Genomic DNA, 21,167 nt, shown 5'->3' with positions numbered 1-21,167 from the left:
GATTTTTCAGACTAGGGGAATTAGTTACCAAGTCAAAACAGGCTATAGTTCAAGTAATACAAAGGTCAGACGTCCATTTCAAAGCAAAAGAAGAGAAATTAAGAAGTGTAAACTTAATTCTAAGTCATGCAAAAACTATGCAAGCTGAACAATCAATCACTATTTGCTTAGAGGTCCAGCCTGACAAGGAATTATGTTCAGGTTTTGCTCTCTTTCACTGTGTGCGTAAATTCAAACATTCAAGTGGTCCCCTTTTTCAGTTTATTAAAGGGGTTCCAGTTTCACATTCATTTGTTTCAAAACAAAAGCAAAAAACTGGACAGAATACCTTGTCATGCTGGACCTCTAAGCAAATAGTAATTGATTGATCAAAACAATTAGCAAATAGTAATTGATTGATCAAAACAATTAGAGGCAGCCATTTCATTCATGGGTTTGAATCCAAAATTGTACAGAGGTCAGTTTTCGAATCGGAGCAGCAACACTTGCAGCTAGGTTAGGTTTTTCTGAAAATGCGATACAGCAAATGGGTCGATGGAAGTCCGATGCTGTAAAAAGATATATAAGGACGAGTTCTTTTACTATTTCAATCTAATGAGTCAGAATATGTTTGTAATATTCTCCTGTAGGTGTCGTTAGATCACTCAACATTAGATGGGTCAGATTATGTCTGCCATCACTCTATGACTCTTAGTCTATGTAAGTTATTAGCGATGAGTAGGCCAGATTATGCTGCTACTTTCTCCTACACCTGTGCTGCTAGTATACATGTACTCCTGTATGTGCTAAATAGGTTACCCTGATGTAATCCAGGTCGTAGAGTCAGGGGTTTTGCGGGCTATTTGTAATTGTATAAGTATTCTATTGTGTTATGTATTATTTTCTCAAGATGTTCTTATATTAGAGAGGATTTTCTTTCCTCTGGCACGTTTATATGTTGTTTCCCTTGGGTGGCGGTCAATCCAATGTTTATTGGATTTTGTTGGCCTATTGTTTGTTGTCACCTTATTTTTCATCATAGTGATTATAATTATCACACTATATCTTATCATGTAACTTTGGGAGATCTTAAACCAAGTCTACGTACAATTTGATAAGAAAGTAGGATCTCCCTAATTGTTTATCTTGATATTTTCTTGTCATTAATAAATGACAATTTTACAACTACAATAATTACTTGTTTGTTAAGATGAAAAATAACTAGCTGCGATAAACATGTTTTAACTTCTAGATTTACCATATAGAAGGCATAAAGGCTTTTTTATAAACATAGAAAATTCTTGGAAAATAACCTCTACACCAGCGGCCATGAATGCCCATTCAGATTAAAACCACCCACCCCCTTCTCATTGTGCACTAAATCCAACCCTTCTTACACTCGCGCGTCAGGTAAGGAGAGAGAAGAAAAAGTAGGGAAATCAGACTGATTGATGTCGAGCCATGACAGATTAATTTATGTCAGATATATTCAGCTCTTGATAAACAATTGGGTGTTATACACTTGGTTTAGATATCATAAAATGTAAATGTTTTCTTTCATGAAACGACAAATCATGGCATCAAATCGCGGTTAATTAATCGTGGATTGTTCATAACATAACAAAACAGCAAACTCTTTTTTCTAATCCGCCTATGTGGCTACGTCAACTTACATGTTTATACTGAATGCATGATCGTTTGGGTCATCCTGCAACATGATATCCAGGGCATCTCCTTCATTTGACATCAGGTATTTTTGAAGATGTAACACACAAGCCTTCGCCGCGCCGTGTTGTTTTCGCTGAAACGGAAACACGTGTATCACCCCCTAGCGCAAACATCCATGCATCTCCTTCATTTGACATTGGAAATAAGCCTTCGAGCTTTCATGGGTTATCCTTGGTATTTATGTATGTATGTGTATACCGAATAAATATTTATTTCTTTTATTTGTGTTACCCGTGCACAATTCAGAAATCCCCGAGGCCGCGATGCGGATCACAGAAAAAAGTACATAATGCGGACTTATCTATTTTGTTTTCTTTGTTTGGCAGAAAAAAATTATTACTTACTATTCCGAACAAATATTACATAACGTTTACGTCTGAATTTGAAGTATGTTATTTATTTATTTTTCAATTTACTCTACCGATGTCACATTCTCATTAGGAGTTTTATGAAGTTACAAGTAGGTGGTGTAAATGTTGTACCGTGGTTCGTTTTCAGCTACGACTTTTGTCACTAATTTTAAAGAAAACCGCGAGGCATGTCCCAAATTTATTTTAGAAAAACTACCGAGAATTGTTGCACGAACAACGGTCCATCAAAAAAGAAATGTCCTATACTTTTACAGGCTCTATTTACTTTTCCCTATTTCCATATATGAATATAGGTAAAACATTGAGAAATAAAATCGTAAGAAAACATACATGTCCAAAAAAATTGCTATTTTCTTCGAACTTCACCAGGCATTAAAAATGATTTTTATATGTACTGAAAGCAGAGAATATATGCTTTTCAAGAATGTAAAAGAAAAATGTTCCTTTGATAGGGAAAATAAAAAAAAAATTATATCGAGGTGGGATGACCTTACGACAAAGCATTGCGTCATATTTAGACGAAACCATTTTTCACTTTAGGTGCTTTTTTAAAGTTAATGGCTTTCTTCACTTTATTGATTTTTGCATAGTTTAAAAATGGAGAAAAGTTTCAAAAATATGATATATAGATCATATATCTTATGGCCATATTTTCAAAGATTTAGATTCACTTTTTCCGCGTAGTCCTGTTTTTATGCACCACCGGAGTAGAGAAGGTGTTAATCTAATCCAATGCATCACTGGCTCATTGACAGTAATTAAATCTCTGGAGTGAAGGGAAGTTTTAAAATCACTTAGATTTGGGGGTTTTAAAGGGGGATTTTTCGTTTAAATCCAGGTCAAGTTAATCTTTACTGTAAACTATTTCTCCATCGTCGGCTTTAAGAGAGGTTGGTAAACGTAACCGAGATCCAACAAGTTTGTATGAGTAACTTATACTGTCGCATTCGGTACAGGAAGTAATTTAAGCTCTGACCAGGTTGTCCAAAGACGGTATGTAGCAATAGAACAAGGCGCTGGACATTTTACGTTTGTGAAGTATTTCGACAAATTAAGACACATTCTTTAAACTGTCTAGAATGGGTTTCTGGAAAATATGCGGTAAGTTTCTAATGATAGTGTTTCATCTAGCATTCTTTTAGAGCAATATAAGCTGTATCTGATGGTACATGAATTGAAAAATAGAATAAAATAATTGGAATTGAATACGTATAATTTCATAGAATCAGAGTGAATCTGAAGCAATAAACCCGTGAAATCAGCAAAAACTGTCGATTCATGAATCATTGTCATATTTTAAGTAATTCCTGCTCGTAATGTCCAATGTAAATTCACCTCGGAGGTTACTGGTTCAGAAAAATGCGAAAGAGAGGCGCTGCAGACGTGTCAGATTTGTAAAGAATTTAATACGCAAAATCTATAGCAAATTCATTTATGAATTTTATTTGATTGACACATTTTACTAAATTCAATTACTTTCTTCCACTTAAATACTTAGTCATTCATGACACGATGTAATAATTCAAATGTTAACTTCGTACGACCTCGGTCTCAGAACATGCCAATTATGTTCAACAGTCATCGTTCCCATGTCCGTGTACATCAAAGCCGAAGATAACGCACTGTGACCGGTCGACAGGGGATGCTTAAACTAGGCACCTGATCCCACCTCTGGTGTGTCCAGAGTTTCGTGTTAGCCCAACCATCTTTTTTGTATTACTTATAGGAGTAATGAAATTGATAACTGTTAGCTTCACCTTTCATAAATTATACCGATAGGTGTCCATTGCTTCATAATTGTATCGTTGAAAAATACCGTCAGTTACACATTGTATTACTTTGAAGATCAAGATTACATCGGATTTATATCAACTTTAGATTTGTAATGATAATGACGGATAAACAAAATATATCATGTGTTTATTCTGTGTCCATAAAATGTGCCAGTGGGATGAAAAAATGCGAACGTGACTTGGGACTACGATCTCAACGAAATTTAAATATCTTGAATTTTCACAACCCATTTACACAATCAAATTTTCAATGCTTCCTTATCCCTGTATGTTGTATAATTTTACATTCTCCTTCACAGAAGGAAATTGATATGCATGGCTATTTGTTTTGACTGTTTCCTTTGACGACAGGTCTTATTCCAATTCTGCTTTTGTATGATGGGCATGCAAAGTGCATCATCACTAGATCATCGGACATATGCGGTTTGACTGGTGACGTGTACAATTGTCAATATCAGCAATTGAAATCTGTACCAAGAGACATTGTTTCAAATATCACAGCCATTGATCTTTCTCACAACGATATACTGAATCTGAAGGATGGCGACTTCAACGGAATGCATAATCTGAAAGCCATATATCTTAATCGGAACAGGATAAATCACATCAAAAAGAACGTATTTCAACATCTGCCTAATTTGTGCATCCTAGATCTAAGCTCAAACCAACTTCGCAAAGGATCCATAGAAAAGGGAACGTTTCAAGATTTGAATTCTCTTCAGGAACTCAGAATTAATCGTAACCCATTTCAAAGTGGAGGATTTCTTGACGAAGAAATAGAACAGCTTCCATCACTGAGGAACTTATCAATAAGCGTTACTACAGATACCTTGTATTTTTCTTCAAAATTTCGAACATTAAAAAATCTTAAAAAGTTGGAAATTGATTCTTATGTCGATTTTCAGTTAAATAATAAATCCTTCGAAAATCTCGTTGAAATCAATATAGAATATGTACATTTCATCTTTAGTTACTCTTGTTCATGCAAAAATATCGACGAAGATTTGTTTTGGGCATTTCCTAACTTAAAAGGCCTGCGCCTTCAAACGTTGTGTGGCATGCGATACGCACTGAAGTCCCTGATGCGATTCCAGTTTAAGAAATTGAACTATGTAAACTTTTCTCGTTCATTCCCATACTATGGAGACATGATTGGTATGAATGAAAATGATGTGAAGTACCTGAGAAACGTCTGTGTTAAAACTGTTAGTTTGAAGAACACAAATAGTATTAACATACCTACAATGAAATCCTCCATATTTATGAAATGCATTGAACATATAGACTTGTCATTCAATACGCTTAAAAATTCCAATTTTGTAGGTGCAATTTTAGAAGCAGTGAGAGTCAAAGTTATAAATTTCAGTCACCAGAGTTACTGTGGTTCATATTCATCTCCCAGTGAAAACAGCAAACTAACGATACAGCAAATTCCATTCAATCTCACACTATCTACTTCATTGGAAGATTTAGACTTCTCCAATACGCACATTGATCCCGGCACAAGGAAGTTAAAAATTCAAGTGTACGGAATTAACCTGAAATGCCTCAATTTAGGACATACAAGTTTTCCCCTTTGTAGGATGGACAACTTGAAACTTGTATTACCTCGACTGTGGTTTTTTGATCTCTCTGGTGTACAATGTAAAGATTTAAATGTAGCATTTCTGAAAGATTTGCGTTCTTTGTCGGAACTCTACCTGAGTGATGTAAATCTTGATTCCGGTCTAACACGAGATGTGAAGGCTGAGTTTCTTAATGGCCTTACCAGACTGAAAGTGATCGATTTCTCAAAGAACGCCTTAAAAGATTTACATCCGAACCTTTTTCAAAGTCAGTCATTCTCTTTGGAAACGTTATTACTAAATGGCAATCTATTCACTACAGTTCCAAATGCTCTTCGTGTTGTTACATCATTACGAATTCTTCTACTGAAATTCAATAAAATATCATCCTTTTCGACCGATTCTATCATTACCTTAAATCATTTAAAAAGCGTTCAGATAGATGTTAGAGGTAACCCCTTTGATTGTTTCTGTAATGCTATTGATTCGTTGCGCTGGATGTCTGATCATCGAGAACTATTTCTCCATTTGAACGAGACCTACTGTATTGAGGAACCAACCAAATCGTTGTTTTCTGTCATTAATGATATGCGTTCCCTAGAACTACGATGCATTTCAAGGCTGTGGATGCAAATATCTTTTTCTGCTCTGTCGTTCACATTTCTGTTTCTTGTAACATTTACAATTTTATACCGCTACAGAATCTTCCTGCGTTATGGAATGTTGAGAATCCGATTATTTTGGAGGAAAAGCTTTTCGATAATCACTACATCCGACATACCTGTGTATGACGCATATATTTCGTATTCATCCAGTGATTTTCTTTGGGTGTGCTCAAAACTTTACCCAGCATTAACTGGACAAAATCTTCGAATCACACTGCAAGATAAAGATTTTAACCCAGGTAGTCCCTATGCAGAAGAAGTAGTTAAATTTGTTAGCATGAGCAAATATGTGATATTCGTAATAACACGGGGTTTTATCAAATCTGAATGGGGATCCTATGAAATTCAGATCGCAAAAATACATGCAATTCACACTAAGGCGAAACTTGTTCTGATCATTAAGGATGGAATCCAAATTGAAGACCTTCCAAAAGACATCTTGTTTATTTGGTGGAAAATCACACCATTGGTGTTTAATGAAAATGGAACCGAAGAGAAACAAGCAAAAATTTTCAAACGGTTATTCACTATTATTAAGGATTAATCAAATGGAATAACACATACTTCCGTGTTCTTTGTGGTGTACTGTACTTATCATACAAGAACCCGTTTTATTTGTGGATATAGAATACACTCATTTTAACGCAATACGTTTCAGGACAAATACGAGAAACAAAATATTGATTGCATTAAAAAATACATGTATGAAAGCTGCACGACAATTTTTATTTTTAGTTTGTATTATTCAATGTTTTTGCGTTTTATATCTTTACAAATTGTGTGTATAGTCATATTCCCAGCGATGCAGTTATTGACATTGCATGAAAGAATCTTGATAAATAGAGTATGTCTATTGTAACGTCTTGTGATTCCAACAAAAATGACAATTCTGTATTTTATGATACTAATATGCATAAATAATGACTTACAAATTGCTTTGTTTTTACAAAAAAAAACGCATTTAGGAATTCAATAGATAGTGCCAAAATGAAATGGTAACTCATTCATGGCCAAGTATTGTATATTAGGTGTCGGTTTTCGCGCCTGTTGTACATTTTTATTTCTACTTAAAGACCAAAAAAAACCACCGTACGGTTGCTTCACGGATGACTGAATGTGGGCGGAGCTTATCCATGGTCAATGTTATTTACCTGGAATTTTTCTGGCTAAGAGATCGGTTGTTGTGTATATTTTTATGATATACACAGGAAATTTCTCAGGTTATTACAAATTATGCTTAGTGTCTTGATTTGTGCAAAAAAAAAAATAATTAAAATTTCTACCTACATGCATACCACATTTCTATTTCCCGTAAACCTTCAAACTTGGTCATATTTATGTATTGCAAATGACAGGTTTAGCCCATTTCTAAACATTTGCTTTTTAAAACTTCGAATTAAATTGTTATATATCGTATATAGATAATTTCCGAAATATAATATTACCCGACGTTTCCAGGCACTTCCTGGTGTCCCGGGAGTTCGCGGTGTCGTGGGTGTAGTAGGTAAAATATCCATGTTTCGAGAGAATGAATAAATCCAAGTAGATCTGTGTACATGTACAACCAAATGAAGAATGGTCAAGATACCCCTCCATATGGGCCGTCTGTAGGGTTTCTGTAGCTGTAGTGTTTGCGTAATGGTGGTATCCCAAGCAGAAGCTGACACGAAGTATCCCCCTTCGTCTCTCTCTCTCTGTCTCTCTCTGTCTCTGTCTCTCTCTCTCTCTCTCTCTCTCTCTCTCTCTCTCTCTCTCTCTCTCTCTCTCTCTCTCTCTAGGGTTTCTGTGGACGTAGTGTTTGTGTAACGATGGCATCCCAAACAGAAGATGACACGAAGTCTACACCCCCTCCTCTCTCTCTCTCTTTAGGGTTTCTGTGGACGTAGTGTTTGTGTAACGATGGTATCCCAAACAGAAGCTGACACATAGCTAGTCTACCCCCCCCCCCTTTCTCTCTCTCTCCCTTACTCTCAATCATTGACTGAATGAGTAATTATTGTCCTACGTATGCAACACTATTGCCATGCCATATTATTTCATCTATATTATTGCTACATCTCTCTCTCCCTCTTTATAAACATAAAACCGTGATAAATTATAAATAGCTCAATAACTCTCTCTCTCTCTCTCTCTCTCTCTCTCTCTCTCTCTCTCTCTCTCTCTCTCTCTCTCTCTCTCTATAAAGCCGTGATAAATTATAAATAGAAATATCTCAATAACTTATTTATGCTTTTTTTACTGTTGTTTGATTTCTGATTGTGTAATTTATAATCCATGTGGTATCTCAAACAGAAGCATTTTTAAAACTACTGTAACAGTTTTACTCATGGGCAATATAACCATTATACATGTTGATGTGCTGCGCCAATAAAGAATTGTTCATGTTTTTATAAATATAAAGCCACAATAAATCATTAATAGAAAATATTCCAATAACTTATGTTTGTTTGGTTTGGTTTTTTTTTTTATTATTATTGTTTGATTTCTGATTGTTTAATCTATAATACATGTATAAAGATGGAGAGAGAAAATACGATGATAAATTGCATTGTATAGGGGACGTTAGAAATTAAAATATTCTAGGTGCGAGTCAATGCTATCAAAATTCAGGTATACTGGGGCTTTCCTCGAGATCTGAAGACTGCCGGTAATCATTAGCCATGATTGTTATCAAAACATCTTTCTCGGGTAGCTGTAGACCACGGTATCTGCAAACGTCAATCAACCTCAGCTCTATTGTTAAAAGTTTGATTGACCAGCGGCTTATCATTGATCGCGACACAGGTAAAATTTGGGGGCGTTAACTTAAAGTTGGGTCTTTAATTTCAATATCTGTTTATATTTTCTTTAATATATAGGTTATCTTTTGATAGAACATAATCATTTCTCTATGGATTGGCCCAAAGAATAACTTCTAGTTGAGACATTTTAATTTCCTTCTGACTTCGATGACAAAACGTTAATCTTATCACTATCTGGTGGCATAGATACAGGTCAAGCCTCGAACATATATAAAAGATCCTAAAACAAGGTTTAAACCCAAGTCTATGTCTGGAATTATAACCTTCTAAATCCACGATTTCTCTAAAACTGGCCATTTGTCACAGAAATCAAAACGGTGATATAGTGACGTAGTATGGGTAAAAACATACACTGTTTTCCAATGACGTAATAGGGAAGAGCGATGATTTCGCCATTCTTTCTATAAATAACAATATTTGAATAGCTATTTCGAATGAATACTTGCAGTTTTTGACGAAATTGAATTTCAGCTGTGAAATTTTCAATATGATTTTTAATGAACTGTCAGCTTTATTTTCAAATATATCTCCACCGCACTTGACCTTTAAGGTCGATCGATCCTCATGTGATGTCATAGGTTTTTGCAAACAACTTTGCACATGATAGAAATATATCTTTCTGGGGAATGTTATTCACTGGATATAATAAAATATCTGGTAAACTAATAATACTGAAAAAGTTTATATTTTCCATAGATAATCAATTATTTATGATTTTAAAAATGTTGACAAGGGCAATAACTCCTATGCTGGAATTTCCTCTAATGGATGTCTATTATACATTGGTTTCCCTAATATCCACAATTAATCTATACATATTTATTAATTAGCAGTTTTTTAAAACTGTTGATACCTAAATTTTGTCATTTCAACAAGTTTATATCTAATTTTATTATTCTGTTTAACGAAAATGTGTGATTTTCTGATGTTGATGTATACTTCTGTTTTTGTATGTCTGACATCTTTAAAAAGGTGGTAACATATACATTTTCTTTGGTTATTAATTAAATTAAACTATATTGAGTGGAAATTAATAAAGTTTCTCCACTTTTAACCATTAATATTGATAAGTCACGTGAGGATGGAGCTACCTTAAGTGTGGCAGTGTTTTAAGCGTTTGTTGGAAGATTTAAACCAACTTTTCAACGTCTTATATTCATACATTCGGTTGAGCATCACTGAAGAGACATTATTTGTTGAAATGTGCATCTGGTGCATCAAATTTAGTACCGTATAAGTTCTACATTATGACCCCTGGTTCGAGGCCTATGCTGGTGGACAGTTAGTCCCCGAGGGTCTCTACAGCCCATTAGCTAAGTACTTCGTTACTAGCTTGAAAATACGGATGCATATTTAATTGCTGTTATAAAATTTAGAAATTCATTTTAAAATTAAGGATTATCTCCCTCACGCATAGCTCTTATCCTTAGATGAATTTGACTCCACTTTTTTGGCACACTGTTTTTCCCTATAATAGCTCTAAAACTTCATTGTTATTTTGGATTTCATACATTTCGGTTGAGCATCACTGAAGAGACATTATTTGTTGAAATGCGCATCTGGTGCATCAAAATCGGTACCGTATAAGTTTTACATGTGCATAGTTTGATTCATTTTTTCTATTCTAAAACTGAATATTTTCTAATTCATTTCATAGATTTAATGAAAATGGAAAGTTTTATCTGAAAATATGTATGTATTTTAAAGAATGTTTGCTTATGCTCTTTTTCGTAAAGGTATATACGTACAAAAATTGACATGTTGTTGTTTCCAAGCTAACATGATTATTTTGTTCCCGAACACATAGTGTCGGAAACATATTCTATTTGCTCCGTTTTCTATTATTATTGTTTACTTCTTTAGTGAGAAATGTTGGCGCTAATTTTAAAGAAAACCGCGAGGCATGTCCCAAATTTATTTTTTTTTTTGTAGTAGAAAAACTACCGAGATTGATAACACGAATAAGGGCCCATCAAAAAGGAAATGTCCTCTACATTCACAGGCTGTATTTACCTTTCCCTATTTTCATATATGAATATAGGTAAAATACCGATCGGTTTAAACATAAACTTTATCAGGCATCAAAACTCATTTTTATATGTACTGAAAGTAGAGAATACATGCTTTTCAAAAATGTGAAGAAAAAAATATTGCATTGATGGGGGAAAAAATCATATCGTGGGGGAAAATGGCATTGCGACAAAGCGTTGTGTCATATTTAGACGAAGCCATCTTTCGCTTTAAATGCTTTTTTTTTTTAAAGTTAATGGCTTTGTTCATTTTATTGATTTGTACATAGCTAAAAAATAGAGAAAACTTTCAAAAATATTATATATAGATCATATATCTTATGGCCATAGTTTCAAAGATTTAGAGGCACTCCTTTCGCGTAGTCCTGTTTTTACGCGCCACCGGTCAACTTGACCGGTGCAGTAGAACAAGGGTTAATCTAATTCAATGCATCAATGGATCACTGACCGTAATTACATCTCTGGAGTAAACGGAAGTTTTAAAATCACTTAGATTGGGGTTTTTCAGCACTTAGATAAAGGAGGATTTTTCGTTTAAATCAAGGTCAAGTTAATCTTTACCGTAAACTATTTCTCCATTGTCGGCTTTAAGAGAGGTTGGTAAACGTCACCGAGATCCAACGAGTTTGTATGAGTAACTTATACTGTCGCATTCGGTACAGGAAGTAATTTAAGCTCTGACCAGGTTGTACAAAGACCGTATGTATGAGTAACTTATACTGTCGCATTGGGTACAGGAAGTAATTTAAGCTCTGACCAGGTTGTACAAAGACAGAATGTAGCAATAGAACAAGGCACTGGACATTTTACGTTTGTGAAGTATTTCGACAAATTAAGACACATTCTTTAGACTGTCTAGAATGGGTTTCTGGAAAATATGCGGTAAGTTTCTAATGATAGTGTTTCATCTAGCATTCTTTTAGAGCAATATAAGCTGTATCTGATGGTACATGAATTGAAAAATAGAATAAAACATATGACAACATAATTGGAATTGAATACGTATAATTTCATAGAATCAGAGTGAATCTGAAGCAATAAACCCGTGAAATCAGCAAAAACTGTCGATTCATGAATCATTGTCATACTTTAAGTAATTCCTGCTCGTAATGTCTAATGTGAATTCACCTCAGAGGTTACCGGTTCAGAAATATGCGAAAGAGAGGCACTGCGCACCTGTCAGATTTTTAAACAATTGAATATGCAAAATCTATAGCAAATTCATTAATGAATTTTATTTCATCGACACATTTTCTTTAATTCAACTACTTTCTTGCACTTAAATACTTACTCATTCCTGACACGATGTAATAATTTAAAATTTAACTTTGTACGACCTCGGTCTCAGAACATGCCAATTATGTTCGACAGTCATCGTTCCCATGTCCGTGTACATCAAAGCCGAAGATAACGCACTCTGACGGGTCGTCAGGGGATGCTTAAACTAGGCACCTGATCCCACCTCTGGTGTGTTCAAGGTTTCGTGTTAGCCCAACCATCTTTTTTGTATTTCATCGGATTTATATCAACTTTAGATTTGTAATGATAATGAAGGGTAAAGAATATATATCATGTGTTTATTCTGTGTCCATAAAATGTCCCAATTGAATGAAAAAATGCGAACGTGACTTGGGACTACGATCTCAACGAAATTTGAATATCTTGAACTTTCATAACCCATTTACACAATCAAATTTTCAATGCTTCCCTATCCCTGTATGTTGTATAATTTTACATTCTCCTTCACAGAAGGAAATTGATATGCATGGCTGTTTGTTTTGACTATTTCCTTTGACGACAGGTCTTATTCCAATTCTACTTTTGTATGATGGGCATGCAAAGTGCATAATCACTAGATCATCGGACATATGCGGTTCGACTGGTGACGTGAACAATTGTCAATATCAGCAATTGAAATCTGTACCAAGAGGCATCAATGTTTCAAATATCACAGCAATTGATCTTTCTCACAACGATATGCTGAATTTGAAGGTTGGCGACTTTAACGGAATGCATAATCTGAAAGCCATTTATCTTAATCGGAACAGGATAAATTACATCAAGAAGAACGTATTTCAACATCTGCCTAATTTATACATGCTAGATCTAAGCTCAAACCAACTTCGTAGAGGATCCATAGAAAAGGGATCACTTCACGATGTGAATTCTCTTCAGGACCTCAGAATTAATGACAATCCCTTTCTTGATAGAGGATTTCCTGACGACGAAATAGGACGTCGTTCATCACTGAGGAACTTATCAATGAGCGTTACTACAGCAACTCTGCATTTTTTGTCAAAATTTCAAACGCGATGGCCGAGAACTTAGAGCGATCGCCCCGCATGCGGAAGGCCGGGGTTCGAATCCCGGCCACGTAATACCTAAGTCGTCAAAACAGGTAGTGACAGTTCCATCGCCAAACGTTTGGCATCAGGTGTGAATGTCACGGGTACTCGGTGATGACCTTAAAAACGAATGACCCGTGTCACAGTAGGTGTGGCACGCTAAAGAACACTCACTGCTCAATGGCCGTAAGCGCCAGGCATAGCCCTAAATTTAAAGCCCTTCACCGGTCTAGGTGATGTCTCCTTATGAGTGAAAAATTCTCGAGCGAGACGTTAAACAAGATACAATCAATAAATCAATCAAACTTTAAAACAACTTAAAAAGCTTGAAATTGATTATCATGTCGATTTCCATATAAGAAATAAATCCTTTGAAAATCTTACTGAACTCAATATAGAATATGTACATTTCAACGAAGATTTGTTTTGGCCGTTTTTTAACTTTAAATGCCTGCGAGTTAAAACGTTTTGTGGCATTCGATACACATTCTAATCGCTGATGAGATTGCAGTTTAAGAAATTAAAGTTTGTAAACTTACCTCTCACATTCCCGCTCTCTGGAGAAGCCATGACGATGTATGAAAATGATGTAAAGTATCTAGAAAAAAAAAAGTCTGTGTAGAAACTGTTAGTTTCAAGGGCACGCGTATTGTAAACATAAGTACGATGAAATCCTCCCTATTCATGAAATGTATTGAACAAATAGACTTTTTGTATAATACGTTAAGAAACTCCCCGTTGGTATTTGCTATTCTAGAAGCACCGCGAATCAAAGTCATCAATTTTAGTCATCAGAGGTACTCTGGATCAAATTTATTTCCCAGTCCAAACCGCAAACCAATTATTGAACAATAGCCGTGTTTCGAGTTACTCCGGAACACAGTGTTTATTCTGTGTTTAGTCACGCCGCGTCAAAAATGTTCCACAGGGTTACTTCCGGTTTATCGTTGTTTACCAACAGTCGACACTTCGTGTATTAGGCCTAGGCTTAATTTTGTCGATCATCATGAAATTGAAATACACATTTAATAGTTTGGGGTGTATGCGCTACATATTTGTTTATGAGCGTTTGATAAGCTACTATTGATCTACGAAATACAACGAAAGACTTCGTCAAGAACAGAAGACGATGCATGTCGTGTAACTCATACAAGGCCCATCTGTCTAGTAACCGGAGGGGTAAAGGAAAAGAACGTATTAGACTCACTGAAACCTGTCAAACAGGTAAAATGAAAATTATGACGACATTTTATATATATACAAAACACAATGTGCACTGCTTCATAAAGCAGGCATTAGGTCCACTCGGGTCCAGTACAGTCTAGGGCCTATGTGAAATAGAATTTACGTTACCAAATCAGGGCCAAAATGGGCATAAACATGTAACATATATAACCAGGTCCATTCCAAAGACTATTTCTACCTACGTAGCTATTAATAGCTACCTAGGTATTTAAAGCTACTTAAAGTAGCTACTTTTACATGTTTTTAAAGAAATAAATAAATAATAATTAAGGCACATCTTTTAAACAGGTCAGTCGTTTTATGTATCATGTTGTGCATGTGCATGACAAAATTCGGAGTGTAAATTTAAATACTTTACGAGGGTGGAAAATGTAGAGGAAATTGCATGAAAAATCAACTCAAAAACTTTTAATGTAAGAGTGCATGAATGTTAACTTTAAAATTAATAAAGATTTGTAAAACATTCTAGACTTCTTATCATGTATCTTTGATCCTAAGTTCCTAGAGAATGGAAGTGGGTGCAGTTATTGATGCAAATTTGAAAGTAATCATTTTTTGTCCAATATTTTTGTGGTATTCATTGTCAGTATTAGTGAATCAAGAAATTTGGTACACGCCATGTTGCGCCGTTCCTGCGTTTGGCCACGAAATGCAAGTAAAGGAAAACGTAGGTAAAAAAAATAGCTACCTGGAGTAGGTTTAAATACCTAGGTAGCTATAAGTAGCTACATAGGTAGAAAGAGTCTTTGGACTGGACCTGATAATTATTGATATAAAATTTAGATAATGACAATACACAGTGAAAAGTAATAGATTAGCTATAATATTATAGGTATCTGAAATGGCTTTATTATTTAAAGCTAGTTTAGATTGAATTAGACTGGGTTTCTAAGTGCAATGATATAGCCATATGTGGGTGAGGATAAAATTATCTACTTGGGTATAGTCAATATGCTGTCTAATTTGAAAATAATTATTTAAACTAATACTTGTGTTACAAATTAAGTCTTTGGAGTTTGACTTCCAATGATATACTCATGTAATTGGAAGAATTTTTAGCATGACTATTTATTGTTGTAGTCATTTTATTGACTTTTCACAATCCAGTAGGTATTTGTGATTACTGCTCATATTTATATCACTGAACAAAATATATATCTGATCATGATTAAGGTAATATTATTCCTTTCAGCAACATAATTTCAATTATGTGTTCATAGACTGGTTCAGCACAATCTCTAGTATACTTAGCTATATAAATATGCTAATCAAGCTATATAGCTTTTTAAAGCTAATTGAAATTGCTTGATATAACTATTTCAAATCTTCTATCAAATATATTTTTAAAGCATAAAAATTGAATTTCTAAGTGAAAATATTTCATCCTTGTACTTGAAACAACACACTGTAAACAAAAAAAGCTTCTTAAACTCTGTACCTTAGGAAGAATTTTGATTCAAAATTGTCAAATGTTTAGGATTATTTAGTTGTTACAGATTCCACATTGTAAAGTCATCATATACTTATCAAAGCTTCGACACACACAAGGTAGTGGACAGTTATCAATACAAAAGAAATTCTCTTTTCATGAAAATTCTTAAAATGACATATGATCTATATCTAGAATAGTGTTGTGGTTAGTTCAAAGTACATGTATATTGTTATGTGTCATTGCACTTGAGAAATTTAATCGAAACTAGCTTAATGAAGCTGTTTGAAATAGCTTTATAAAACTATATAGCTAAATATAGAGATTGTGCTGGGCCTGATAGATATAGCAATGCAGAGGAAATCCGTCATATGCATCAAAAGTTTGAAAAAGGTGAATTGACAAATATAAATAAAATCATGAAAACTCATACATTCACAGTTTTAATATGAATTATTTCATGTATTTCCAAATAAGTTAAAAAAATATATACATGTATGTACAGTGAACAGTATTTTTAACAAATACATGAATTATAATTTCAGCATTATTATTATTTTTTTTTTTACATCTTTGCTTCTCAAATTGACAAAAGTCTATTATCAATATTGTGGCATCCCTCCTCTTTTTCAGGTATATGGGAACAGGATCATTTTCCATGCCTTTCACTTGAGGTCTTCAGTTTCATCATTAATCATCTGAATGTCGGTATGCCAAACTCTCATGATGTCATGCCATTACTGGATATTCCTTAACACTGGTTTATTTAAGCCACACTACCTATAACATTGCCAAAATATTAGACTGAAAATTTTCAAATACACAAGATTTGAAGCAGCAAAAGAAAAGAATTACATATGTATAACACACAAAAAAGAAATTAATTCTCACCTGGCTGATATGAACTTTTTACTCCTTTTTAGCTCCCTTTCACTGCATACCAGCCAATAACTAGCAGTCATTATATGCAGATCAGCCATTGTTATCAACCTGTGTATATATATGTTGAATGAAATATGAATGAAAATTGTTGTTCTTTGTTATTCTTTTTAAAATATATTATATACTCAATAGTATATTTTCTTACACAGTACTGAATCAAAGGGGTAGGAGAGCAAATACATAATATATAACCTGGCTCATGTTCAGCTGGTTCCATTCTTGTATATAAGTGGTTTGAGTGGAAATGTACATATCTGATGTACATGTACATGCAAAGTACCTTGATTGCACAGGCAATATGCATCACTTGTGTTCGAATTTACTATTAAAGAGTACCCCAAGCGATGCATATTGTCTGTGCTTGATTGGTATTAAAAGTTGGAGAAAAGATCAATGTGCTTTGATATAATTCAAAATTTGCAGTGAATGAACCATCGGTATGGAGCTTGAATAAATGATCATGCAAATTCTAGTATAGATCCGTAGGGATATATTATCTGGTGTTCTCATATTTTATTTAATTGACAGATATATATACCCCCCCCCCCCCCCCCTCTCACTCCCTTGTGAAATTGCTTCGTAATTTTTATGAGCCTGAACCATCAGTTCATAATTGAAATTCTCTATTTAATGTCACATGAACACCGTTGTAAAATACATACACTGCTCAGATGTGGATGAGGGTACAAGTATACCTATTCTTAAGATTTACAAGATTTTGCACAGTCTATATTATATTTTTAAGAGTCAGTACAAACCTCTTGGTTTTCCTAAAAGTTAATATAAGGAAACTGGCTAGAACAATGATGTTTCTTTGTTGGTTCAGCTTTCACGGAATGTAATAATCGCACTCAATTTCGGTTGCTCATGGTTTTCTACACAAATGACGCCATCGTTTCCTCTGCGTGAACGCTTTTCCCGGGTTTCGGAAAAGGTAAACTTTGACATCTTCCCAAGTAAATATATATCCCTTGCTATCCTTTATCTGATTTGCGACAGTTTGTGCCACAAAATCTCTATTTTGTCAAAAACAATTTTGTTACCAGTGTAAACAAAATTAACCGGAAGTACCCCTGTGGAACATTTTGCTCATATCACGTGACCGGCGTGGCTAAATACGAAAAATCCCGGGTGTTCCGGAGGAACTCGAAACACAGCTATTGTCATTTAGTTTAACACTATACGAGTTTCATTATGTCGTAACCCTTCCGGCTAAATTTGGGCACCATATGGTATCAAAATCTTTACGGGAATAAAGAATGAAAAAAAAATCTTTTTAAAAGGACACTCAAATGAGCGATGTCGCAGACGGCCCTTTTTGCATTAATACTACATCCTTTTCTAAAAGGTCAGTAACATTCTTTATTTTTAATTCTTACGATAAACACTCAAATCAAGATATTTGCTTCTTTTATAGAAAAGAAAAGAGAAATGACTTTAGCGTTGGGGCTTGGGGTGTCTTCCTTTCTTTAATCGGAAAACCTTTTAATTTTTATATATATATATATCCCTGTTTCAATTGTTTTTTTTATTATTATTGTTATTATTATTAAAACACTTTACACAAACAACTGATATACAATAAGTAGATGCACATGTTGATTGTCGATACACTTACATGTTTTACACATCACTGAATTATAAGCACACGTATTCAACACATAAATTAGCAAATATTATACACAAACACTATACATCAGGCATAGATATACAAGTAGTATACATTCATTCACGTGTCTTCTACACATGTATGATGCAACACACATATTCAAAGAAAGGTCGACAGGGATTGCTTACTCCTCCTAGGCACCTAATCCCACCTCTGGTGTGTCCAGGGGTCCGTGTTTGCCCAGCTATCTATTTTGTATTGCTTGTAGGAGTTATGAGATTGATCACTGTTCGTTATCTTCACCTTTTATTTATAGGTTTATAATTATATTGTACACAAATGTAGCTAGTGATGATAGTAATGATATAATTAATTGAAAGGCCCACATATGAAAGAGGATACACAATTATTAATAGTCCATGAAAGTATCCTCTAGATCTTCAACTGAGGGGCACCCCCCCCCCCTTCAGAGGGTGGGATTATGACATTTAATGATGATATTCTATCTACTTTGTATTACTTGTAGGAGTTATGAGATTGATCACTGTTCGTTATCTTCACCTTGCATTCTCTAAGATTTAGTAATCTTTTTGAAAAAATGAAAAAGAAATTGTATTGCCAGTAGCAAATAGTATTTCTGAATATTGTGAAATACATGCTTTTAAGTTGCATATAATTCCTTCAGATGTTTTATCAATATTTTCAAGTCTACAATACATTTTATATTTGTATATTTTTAGAGCTATAAAGGATAAAAGTAAATTGAATACTACAGTTGTTTCATTTCTGACAAAGAAAAACCCAATGACCTTTTTCCATTTTACATCAAAACCCATGAAACTACTGACTAATTTCTATATAATCTGTACATTTACACAATCAAATATTAAGTGTTTTGAATTCTCAATCTTATCGCTACCCGTTTTACACTTGCAGGTCGTATTTTTATTGATTTTCTTACTGTACTAATTATTTGAAAGTATATTATGGAACAGTTTATAGTTAAATTCTGCAATTGTTTGTCTTGAAGCATTTCTACTTTATTCATGTATATTTTACCCCAGTGACTGTTGGCTATATCAAATTCTTTTTTTTATACTTTGCTTGCATGACTGGCACCTGAAACTTTTTCTTTACAAAAGTGTTATAAAAGTCTTTTGCTGTATGTTTGTTTTGGCAGTGATTGTTTATTGAGATCTTTAGATGTCTACATATGGTGAAGTCGTACTTTTGCTCGTATTTCTTGAAAATTGATTTTATTATTTTATATTCACAAAACCAATTATCATTTTTTACTAATAATTCCATTATATCCTCAGGTGCCATAAGAAGCCCTTTATCTGAGAATAAATCCTTGACATAAAGTATATTACTTTTCGACCAGTTAGGAAAGAAGATTGTTTTGCCTTTATATGAATATTTCTGATTTGACCATATTGGTTGTGATCATCGTGTATTTGTTTACACGCATTAAAGCATGTAAATACCTGTTTATAGAACAAAGGCATTGTCCGTATTATTTCGTAGTTTTCTTTTCTGTTTTCCGTAGTCATTGTCAGATAATTTATATCTATGTTATTAGGAGTAAGATAACTATTTATGTAGTTCAAAATACAATGTTTTGTCTCTTTTAATTTGCGGACCCATGAAGCCTTTAGGGCATTAATCTTCGATTCAACATCTTTTATACCCGATCCTCCATCTCTAACATTTCCAATCATGGTATTCCATTTTATCCTTTCAGTTTAGTTCCATATGAAATTAAATATTAGTCTATTCGGGGTTTTTTATATAGTCTCTATGTGGCGATTCCAAAATACGTGCTAAATAAATAAGCTTTGTTAAAGCTAGTGTGTTTGTAACGGTACATTTTCCAAATAATGTTAATTTTCTTCTTTTCCAAGATTCAAATAAGGTGTCTATATTGTGATAGACTTTCAACCAATTTTTGTTACAGCATTTAATTTTATCATGGCCAACGTAAATACCTAGGCATTTGACTGCCCCATTTGTTATATGTATTCCCATTATTTCTATAAAAAGATTTTTTTAAAGGACCACGAAGAATGCCTTCGGTTTTATTAATGTTTATCTTGGAGCCTGCATGAATGTAAAAATTGTGTATTGTGTACAAAGCCTGATTAACTGATTATATATCTTTCAGAGTTAAAGTCATACCATCAGCATGTTGTATATTTTTTACTTCTTTCTCATATCATAAAAAGCAGAGATAGTTGGTCTTAAAGCATTTATAAAATTCATTAGGTATTCCGTCTAAACCTGGAGAAATCGATTTCATATTTATAACTGTTTCTTTACATTCGGCTAAAGAGGGGAAGATATCGCAAATGTCTTTATCAGTATCTGATAACTTGTTGAGATCAATATCATTTAAATATAGATCGATGTCTTTATTCCAAGCTGACTTTGATGTATAAAGGTTTTCATAAAAGTCGCACATTGCACCAAGAATTTCATCATCATCTGTAAGCTTTTCATTTTCTTTTATTATTTCATGAATAGAATTTTGTGATTGGCGTTTCTTTTCTAGATCGAGAAAATATTTTGTGGGTTTTTTTTTTCATCGCTAACCCATTTTGCCCGTGATCTAAGCTATGCTCCCAGAGATTTTTCATCATACAAATTGCTTAATCTATTTTCTAAT

At 34.0% G+C, this 21,167-nt stretch overlaps 1 protein-coding gene and 1 long non-coding RNA gene across 2 annotated transcripts; both read left to right on the top strand.

The window, feature by feature from the left end:
• Nucleotides 1-2,955: 2,955 nt before the first annotated feature.
• LOC130050948 (toll-like receptor 8) lies at nt 2,956-7,031 on the top strand. Its single transcript, XM_056152004.1, has 2 exons — nt 2,956-3,179; nt 4,223-7,031. The coding sequence occupies exons 1-2, from the start codon at nt 3,158-3,160 to the stop codon at nt 6,643-6,645; spliced, it is 2,445 nt and encodes an 814-aa protein (XP_056007979.1). The 5' UTR covers nt 2,956-3,157; the 3' UTR covers nt 6,646-7,031.
• Nucleotides 7,032-13,921: 6,890 nt separating this feature from the next.
• Nucleotides 13,922-16,978, top strand: LOC130046645 (uncharacterized). The gene is made up of 2 exons (XR_008799334.1): nt 13,922-14,501; nt 16,585-16,978. It is a non-coding gene; the product is annotated as an uncharacterized LOC130046645 (long non-coding RNA).
• The last annotated feature ends 4,189 nt before the right edge of the window (nt 16,979-21,167 follow it).

The sequence above is a fragment of the Ostrea edulis genome, chromosome 10 (assembly GCF_947568905.1).
Source record: "Ostrea edulis chromosome 10, xbOstEdul1.1, whole genome shotgun sequence".
Classification (NCBI taxonomy): Eukaryota; Metazoa; Mollusca; class Bivalvia; order Ostreida; family Ostreidae; genus Ostrea; species Ostrea edulis.
The sequence above is the reverse complement of the archived record's forward strand: the minus strand, read 5'-3'. Positions and strand labels throughout refer to the sequence as shown.